This window comes from Takifugu rubripes, unplaced genomic scaffold (assembly GCF_901000725.2).
Source record: "Takifugu rubripes unplaced genomic scaffold, fTakRub1.2, whole genome shotgun sequence".
In the NCBI taxonomy this organism is placed as follows: domain Eukaryota; kingdom Metazoa; phylum Chordata; class Actinopteri; order Tetraodontiformes; family Tetraodontidae; genus Takifugu; species Takifugu rubripes.
This window is the reverse complement of record NW_021821646.1, coordinates 27,441-36,823: the sequence shown is the minus strand read 5'-3', so window position 1 is coordinate 36,823 and position 9,383 is coordinate 27,441. Positions and strand designations below refer to the sequence as shown.

General features: G+C 53.2%; 1 protein-coding gene across 1 annotated transcript; it reads left to right on the top strand.

Annotated features, from left to right (window-relative positions):
• The first annotated feature begins 2,665 nt into the window (after nucleotides 1–2,665).
• On the top strand, nucleotides 2,666–5,729 carry LOC101062510 (aquaporin-4). The gene is made up of 5 exons (XM_011618835.2): nucleotides 2,666–2,825; nucleotides 3,120–3,528; nucleotides 3,603–3,767; nucleotides 4,283–4,363; nucleotides 4,847–5,729. The coding sequence occupies exons 1-5, from the start codon at nucleotides 2,752–2,754 to the stop codon at nucleotides 5,099–5,101; spliced, it is 984 nt and encodes a 327-aa protein (XP_011617137.1). The 5' UTR covers nucleotides 2,666–2,751; the 3' UTR covers nucleotides 5,102–5,729.
• The last annotated feature ends 3,654 nt before the right edge of the window (nucleotides 5,730–9,383 follow it).

Here is a 9,383-nt window from a genome sequence, read left to right as displayed (position 1 = left end):
GTGCTGTCACAAGCAGGTCATTCCCGTTTGCTTCATTTACTCCAATAAGCATCAAACCCTTTTCGCACGTCCCTTTTTTTCAGGAAGAGGCTAAATCAGGCCTAAATAACGGCCTCGGGATTCTCTTCACTGTGGAATGCCGAAAACTTGGCGCTGCGCAGAGCGGGCTGGCTAACGAAGCGTAGCAACGTAGGAAATGTTCGCTAGAGCTGGAGCTGCTCTTTCTGAGCAACACAAACGTCCTTTAGAGCTAATGCTAGCTCACGACTGAGCTAGCATGACACCGAACAGCCTCGTCTAACACAACAGGATTCCTGTCTTGTCCACAAATATTAATTGACTGTAAATTAAACACGGGCACCAATGAAAAATGAAGGCAACCTTTTAATTAGTGAAGGAGGAACTGCTGTGATGCATTCACTGCCTGGAGGAAGCACAAGATTCTCCGTTTCATGTCTCTCATTATGATTCCGAGTTGATACAGTGTGCGGGATTTTAATGTTGCTGTAAAATAAACAAGCCTAGTGGTCATATTTACCACTGTAAACAAAGCCGCAGCGCGTGCATAATTATCAGGGTGTGTAAGTGATTATCTCACGCTGTGCATGCACGTGCACGTGCACCTGCGGAGCGATAATAATCACCTTTAACACGAGGAAGCACTAAAAATAAAGACTGTGGCGCTTCAGCACGCCTTCCTCGAAAAATTAGACGTGCACTTGTTGCCGACGTGCACGCTCATTAACCTCCGAGCGCGTCGACGGGAGGAAACGCGAGACGTTACGTACGTTCCAGCCCAGAGCGGAGAGCAGCAGGGCACTTAAGGTCAAAGGTTAAAGCAAAGGTTACGGTCTCAGTAACTTCTGGTGATAGCATATATTTAACTCTGTGTGTGTGTGTGTGTGTGTGTGTGTGTGTTCGCACATGTTGCAGAACAAGGATCAGGACTGATATTTCACTGGCAAAGCGAAGACATTCAGTTTGGTGTTTATGGGGCATTTACCGTATTTTCTGGACTAAATGTCGCTCCGGAGTTTAAGTCGCACCAGCCAAAAAATGCATAATAAAGAAGAAAAATAGATAGAAGTCGCACTGGACTATAAGTCGCATTTTGGGGGAAAATTTATTTGATAAAATCCGAGACCAAGAACATACATTTCATCTTGAAAGGCAATTAGCATGGATTAGCAATAGGGTTACGGTATGCTAACGTCACAAATTCAGCTAATTTAGATAACTATAGCATAAAGAACATCCGAGCAAGTTTACCAAACAATCAAGTCCAACTCCAGAGACGAAGCATCGCTTCTTCTTCTGCGTTGCTAAAGGAACTCGTTCCTCAGGTACACACGCCTAGAGCGCCCTCTTGTGGTCGTCAGTGTTAAAATAACAAACATGTGAAATTCTGTAATGTATTTATTTAACATATAAGTCACTCCGGAGTACAAGTCGCACCCCCTGACAAACTATGAAAAAAGTGCGACTTATAGTCCAGAAAATCTGGTAGTTGTGATTGTTAGCGATGGGGTAAAGAGCTGGGGCATGAATTAGCGAGAGTAAGGTCCCCAAAAGCACTTTGGAGTTTATCAGGCCTCATTATCTCCAAATCTGAATGCCTCCACTCGTGTCGCTCCACATGTTGCCCCGTTGTGTTTGCCTAAAGGAGCGTGAAGGAGCCTTCAAAATAATGTGTAATGACTAAACGATAGCACATGAAAAGCCCTGGAATGGCTCTTTCACAACAAGGTCAGTCACATGTTGGCAGGAAGGACCGTACAGGTGGTGCAGGCATGCCGTGCATGCTGATATTAAAGGGAAAACAGCGCACGTTGCGCACGTTTGGGCTCAGCAGGCTGAGGTGCAACTGTGGCGCCCACAGCCTGTCCCCAAAAACTGCCTGTTCCCCTCAGAACGGCGTGTTTATCTGCTGATTCATGAGCAGCTGTAGGGCGACGCTGCACTTTCTCTTCTTTTATGACTGAATCAGCACCGACTTAGGATCTTAGTTCCGAGTTAATTGAACCTTTTCATTTGTTTTTATGGTGATTTAGTGCCGGACGGCTGGATCAACGTGCTGGTGGAACACTGCACGCGTCAGTGGAGACAGGAAGTGGATTAAAAACTCGATCGTAGCACATTAGCTCGTCGCCATCAGCAACCATGCTAAACGTGTGTCCAATGAAAACATGGACCCCCAGTCGGCCTTCGTGGTTGTGCCTTTATTTTTAGCTTCCACCACTGTATTAGACACAGGACATTTCCTGGAGAACCTTGGATGATCACCAGGGCAGAAGATGAGAACACCAGAAGAAGAAGAAGAAGAAGAGCGTCTTCATACCGCCCAGAATACAACCAGCACGTCTCCTGCCTCTTTATGGCTCTTTGCTGGCCCATTTCCCGTCCTCTCGTAATACAATCCATCTATTATTTGCTGGCTTAGCACAGATGTTGCCACATGTGTCCATCCTGTCTCTGGGATGGGGGACGTGGGGGACGTGGGGGACGTGGGGGACGTGGGGACAGTAAAATAAAGACTCAGCCCGTCTTTTCTTGCTCTCCGTTAGCTCTGCTCCAACTGCAACACTGAGGTTGCCTGAGTTGCTGCGTTGCCGAGTGCAACTGCGCCTCTAATTGCCCCGCAGGCAAATCTCATGGCTCCGCCCCCTCCCCCCCCTGCAGGCAGCCTAACTCCTGAGAGGTGATGCCCAGTTAGTGACTTAATAAAGCTGCTGTACTCGATCCAGCTCCACTATGTGTGGCTGGCGTCCCTCTGACAGACCTGCCCCCTGCTCCGCTCGTGCGCTCCCGTGGCCCGACGCGCTCCCGTAAGTACCCCGGCAACCGTTCCAGCCTTTAGCTGTCATGAGGGGAGAGCTGTCTCCGCCGGGTGCGTAGCCGGACTCATGAGTGAGAGCACATCGGGCTGGTCAGGGACACAGGGAGGGGGAGCGTGCTCACGTTTCTGGTGAGTCTCCGAGAGAGATGACGGAATTAGCCGAGCGGCCGCAGCCACGGACGCGGATACTTGAAGGAATTCCGAGCCTGATCGTTAGCTTCGGAAGAAAAGGTTGAAGGTTGAAGCCCTGACGTTGGTCCGTGTTGTGTTCTATCTCTGCCAGGAGGTTCCTGCGTCGTTGTGACATCATGGCGGCTTTCAAAGGCATCTGGACCAAGGAGTTCTGGAGGGCCGTGTCCGGGGAATTCCTGGCCACCTTCATCTTCGTCCTCCTCAGCCTGGGCTCCACCATCAGCTGGAAAGCGGGGGAGGCTTCTCCTCCCCCGGCCGACCTGGTGCTCATCTCCCTGTGCTTCGGCCTGAGCATCGCCACCATGGTGCAGTGCTTCGGCCACATCAGCGGCGGACACATCAACCCGGCCGTCACCGCGGCGATGGTGGTGACCAGGAAGCTGAGCCTGGCCAAGGCGCTGTTCTACGTGCTGGCTCAGTGCCTGGGAGCTGTGACCGGCGCTGGGGTCCTGCACCTCGTCACGCCTGCGGCCGCTAGAGGCTCCCTGGGCGTCACGGAGGTACGGGTCCGCCGCTCTTCCCGTTCGCTGACGCACTTCCGTGCAGCTCGTCTCACTGGGAGTCTCTTCCCCAGGTGAACTCTCAGATCTCGGTCGGACACGGCCTCCTGGTGGAGCTCCTCATCACGTTCCAGCTGGTCTTCACCATCTTCGCCACCTGTGATCCCAAACGCACCGACCTCGGGGGCTCCGCCAGCCTCGCCATCGGCTTCTCCGTTGCCATCGGACACTTGTTTGCCGTAAGTTCGTCCCAGAGGAAATTCCTCCTCTTCTAAACCACCCTCAGAAAAACCTTCTGATTCATAAATTTATCGCCCCAAATGTTCTCCCACCTCACATCAGCTGACACCTCTCGTGCCCCCGACCCAACAGCGGTGATTTAAATATCCCTCCGCCCTCTTCTACAACACCCCGGAACCAGAACCTCGCCCTGGCCTCTGGAGCCGCAGCGGCGCGGCTGTAAAAGCAAGTGTTGTTCTGTGTGTCGCACCGTGCACTTTCTCACTGATTCACACCTACGTGCACATTCATTTGGAGGCTGCCATCGCATAGCAACCGATCTCTGGGGCTTCCCTGAACCTGCCGAGCGCACCGCCGCTCGGGGAAATGGATGTTGTCTTCCCCCTGCATCTGTCTTACCAATGCATGTACATATATACATCAGGAGTCCCGTTGATCCCACTTTACAGGCAGTCGGCATCCTATGGAAAACAGTTGATGACGATATTGTGTGAAACTGTTTGTTATCTCTTAGATCAACTATACCGGAGCTAGCATGAACCCGGCTCGCTCCTTTGGACCGGCCCTGATCACACTCAACTTCAGCAGCCACTGGGTAAGAGACGCGTCCAGCTGGGGATGTATACATGCATATGTGGCCTGGTTGAACCTGTGGATGCATCGTCAATGATGAGCTGTGGCCGAGGCTGGGAGAGGGTGGACTGGAGCGCAGCACCACCGTGAAATAAGAGAAGGTCACATTTCCAGCGCCGCTGCCAGGAGTGCTGAGGCAGCCGTGGATGGAAGCTGAGATCCCTGGAAAAGTCCATGCATTTCCATCGGTTAGGGATGGATCAGTTCACATCCTGTTTCCAGGAAATAAAGGAAATGCAGCATGTTAGCGTGGAACGCTGATGGAATGTGGCCGGACGGGGTGTTAAACCGCGGCGTCGTGTTGTTGGTGCTGTGCTAATAACGTTTGTGTAACGTTTGTCTCTGTGGTGTCAGATGAAGCTCCGGGGAGCCTACAGGAAGGGGCAGGGCCAGAGTGGACACATGTCCAGCCAACTAATGGGGGGTTTCTTGCTGCTCCTGGCAGGTCTACTGGGTGGGACCCATCCTGGGGGCCATCCTGGCTGCCGGGCTCTACGAGTACCTGTACTGCCCCGACCCGGAGCTCAAGAAGAGGCTGGAGACGGTCTTTCACAAGGACTCGGCGGGAAGGTACCGGGAGGTGGAGGCGGAAGACGTCGCCATCAAACCAGGCTCTGTCCACACCGTCTCCCATCTGGAGAAAGCCGAGAAAAAGGAGTGTTTCCAGGACACGGCGGGAGAAGTGCTGTCCTCCGTATGACTATCACGTGCGCTGGAAGTAGAGACCAATCTGTAGAAGGGGCGGTCAAAGTTTGGCGACTCCATCTTGGTCCAGGACCTCGGAGAAAAGTGAAATTCCTGCCCGCCGGGCTCCACGGCGAACCCCAGTTCCCCTCATTGTCACCGAGCTAATGTGAATCTCATCACTTGGACTCAGAATCGTCTGGGAACGGCCGCCGCTCCTCCGGGGGCCCCCCCACCACCATTTAGACAGAGGTTCCTTTCAACGCTGCTAAACGGCCACCAGAAATATGTGGACGGGCAGCCAATTACGCCGGGGTCGCCGCAGTGGCCTCCGCGTTTGTTTGCTCCGTGTATTGGCTGCGTGATAATGGGCGACATTTTCCCCTGATAATTAATACGGGACAGTTGGGAGAAAGTCCTCCCAGCTGCGTCCTGTCGCTCTCTGTTTCCAGTGCATCCGTCATGCCGGCGTCTCTTCTTCCCATCGTGTTTGATGCAACAGGCTATGAGAATTTAAATGATTGACCTTTTGGGGGCTGATCCCAGCTGAACAACTGCTGAGATAATGAAGCGTTTTGGTTCAGGCTTTCAGTCCTCTGTGATGATTGTCGTAGTTGTTTTGAAATAAAATGCCTTTCACTGCGTGCACTCGTTTCTGCGCCTCTGGGGGGAAGGGGGGGGGGGGGGGGGGTTAAAACTGCGGATCAATGATGGATGGTCTCATCTACCTTTAATCTCCCGACAACATTGAGGTAGACCTCAGAGAGTGGCTTCACATAATCTCATCCCATCAGCAAAGGAAATGGCCCCCACTCCGGAACGCCAGAGACCTGAGCTTTTTTGTATTTTTGTCTCCGGCACTAAGAAACAGAGGAAAAAGTCGATCTCGGTTTGCAGCGTGGAGGAAATGATCCCAACCTCCTGGTCTGCGGCTACGTTTGCAGGGCCGACCGTATTTATTTTAACCTCCCACGTCCGCCTCTCGCTGTGCTGCGTCCCAACAGCACCATCTAGCGGCCATATTGAGAACCGCTTTACGGGCGATCGCGGTCCCATCTGTTGTTCTCCAGGGGAGGGCAGCCAAGAGCCTTGCACGTGAAGGTTGCACTAATGTCAGGGGGCAGCAGGGGTTTGTCTTTAAAGTCTGAGCACCACTGGATTTTGAAATTGGTCAGAGCCTTATATTCGGTGCAACTCTGCCCCCCATTAACATGCATCAAAATAATGTCTGCTGTCCTTCCACTCTAAAACCTACTGATGTTCTCCTTCCAGGTCTCCTTATGTTGGATTCCTGCAGCGTTATCTTTTACCTGCAGGCTCGCTGCCTGGGCTCCTGAAGGGCTCAGTGGCTGGAGGCCAGCGCCCCCTCAGCTCCCCTTCATCATCTTTACAGCCAAAATAAACGAGCACATAAATCTGATGTTTCGGGATGATGGGAAATGGACTCCCTGGGCTCAGATTTATCAACAACGGGCCATCGCAAGATTAAACGGTGGAGGGAAAGTGAGGAGAACGGTCCCAGTTGGGGGGGGGGGGGATCTTGGGCCGGTTTGGGTTTCAGATGGGGATGGAGTGATAAATCTGCAGGCTGAAGGATGCTGGAATCGACCCCTCGAAGTTTCAGTTGTGACACTCGCGTAGCAACAAGGTTGCAGCAAAACACTTTTAACCCGCGCGTTTGTCCGTTTAGGAGGCTGAAACGCAAGCGGCGCCTCCATAATTGATGAATGTACGTACAGATGCGGAGCAGACGCCGACATCGCCGGCGATGGGAATCGCGTCTCATTTGCACATCATAACGACGCCAACGAGCGACGCCGCCGCCGCTCCTCGCCCTCATGGCGCCGACAGCAGGCGGGCTTCTTGCAGCTAGCAAACTCAAATCTCAATTCCCAGCACTCGACAGAAGGGGCGAAAGATAAAACACACACCTTTAAGATCATTAGCAAATAATATTTGGGGATTCGTGAGGGGAAAAACAGCGTTAAACACTTGTTTAATAATTCATACTATAAACAAGAAAGTCTCCCACTTCCTTAATAATTTAGACGTAAGCTAATGTTGATTTATTCAGGAAGGTCTCTGCCACCAGCGGCGCCTGGAGTGTCCAAATTTGAATTAAAGTAGGACAGTAGCAGGCGAGTCTGTAATAACATTTGTATAATTTTATTATTGCTCTGGGCTCAGTTCATTTCCTCCTCCAGTAGCTGCGTGAAATTGTTTGATTCTGGAAAGAGCCTTGAGTGAGCCGCTCTGGGCTCGGAGGGTGGTGCAGGAACAGGAAGGCGTGCGACGCTCTCCCGCCATCTGATGCTGTCAGACACACGTGCACACGCGTGTGCGGGGACAGACGGAGACGGAGAGGGAGGAATAACTTTGTTATTCCGGCTTCCGTAATGCTGTTACACCGGCGCACTTAATAACTCGGCTGTCTTGAGAATGTGATGGATCTCCTCACTCACCTTGTCACTTATGATGAATATTGGAGGGCGTTTGCGTACGGCGGCAGGAAGTGGAGGCGCCGCTTCCTCGCCCGAACGCGGCCGCCTTCCCGCCGCTTCCGCCGGACGCCTCCGCTGACCCGGAGCAGAGCTGCTCTGGGAGGAGGCTCATCTGGTGGAATCAGAAGCTCTGTTCTTGTGTCGCCTGGACTGGCCGGCGAGGTAAATGAACCGTCAGGGGCGGTTGGGTGCGAGCGCCCCGTGACTCCGGGACCGTCATTACAGAACCCTGATTACTCCAACACAAACAATCCGGTTTGGGAGGTATTAGCTCATGGAGCGCACACCTGAGACCCCGGTGGCTTGGACAGGCGGAGGGCGGGTGGGGAGGTTCTGATTGGATTCCTCGGGGCTCTGCTTCCAACTTTCCACCCGCACACATTCCGTTAGTCCTCCTCCTCCTCCTCCTCCTCCTCCCTGCCTCAATTCCTTTATGCAGAGCAGCCCAAACTGCAGTTTGATGAAACACATTTGTTTGACTTAACTCTTGCTGCGCCATCGCGGCTTAAATCTCGGAGGCCCGTCGGTGTAATGTGGCCCAACAGCGATCGGGTTAATGAGAGGATATATGTACAAGTGCGGGATGTGACCCGAGGAGCTGTTTTCCATTTGGGTTTGGTGTGCTGCTGTTATTAGGGAAACCTTTATTATTGTTGCCCTCTAGTGGGAACCATATAATAGGATTACATTTTATTAGAGCCTCCCAGCGTTACCCAAGCAGCCCCCCCCCCTCCCCCACAACACACACCTTGTCTCCCCCCACTTACAGTAGTGTCACTGACTCCTGTGTCCAGTGTGGGTGGGAAGGGGGCATCTGGGGCCGATCCTGACCTTTGCCACACACTTGTTGTCGCACTGAGAAACTCTTCAGGAGTGAATTAGCCAGATTCGGCACGCTGAGGGGGCCGCGTGTGCCCCCGCGAGGAAAAACGGGCCCAAATTTCATATTAAGAGCGGGCAGAGAGGCTGCCCTAACGTCCCCGAGCCGAACCCGCTCGTGTGGCAGGGCTGCGTGGCAGCGACGGGGCGACGCTCCGCCGCCATCTTCTCCGCTGCCAAAGATAATATTTGATGAACAGTCTGGCCTAAAACGGTGCGACCCCGCAGGGCAGAAGTGAGTCAGGCTCTGGAGCAGCCTCAGTGTTTTCCTTTTATCTAACCCACTCCTTCGCATGCCCACGGGCCATGAGAGGGGCGCGGCGAGCGCGGCGAGCGCGGCGAGGGCGGCGGCAGCAGCAACCGCTCGTATCTCGGTGGGAGGCTAGCTTAGCATGTGCTACATGGATCTGCTGCAGTGGCTGGGGAGCAGGGAACCGTCCGGGAATGACTGATTGTGTGGAAATCATCATCGAGTCTTTGTCTCAGGCTGTCACAGATTGTTAAAATGATCCAAATGGAGCAGAACATTCCGGTTCTGGACTGACAAAAGCTCAAGTGGAGCTAGAACGCCGCTAAAAGGCTGCAGTTTCAGACAGAGACGGCTCCTTTTCGGGAAGCCCATGATGTCATCGGGGTCGTGCTAGCTCACATCTGCAACCAATCTGGATCGTTTGTCCGCCAGAACACGGTGCAGCCAGGCGGCGACGTGCCCGCCGCCGGCGCCGGAGCCGTTGCGTTGAGGGGAAACCGCCGCAGGTCCCAGAAGAACCGCTCGATCTCTCTGTCAAACTGCACGTGTGTCGGTAGCGCTTCAAAAGCGTCCGACTCGTATCGTGAATACCGAAGGGAAGAGAGTTCCAGTGGGAATAGGCTCCATTTGTGTGGAAAATGGATAACGTATGGGACTCTGAGGCCCGG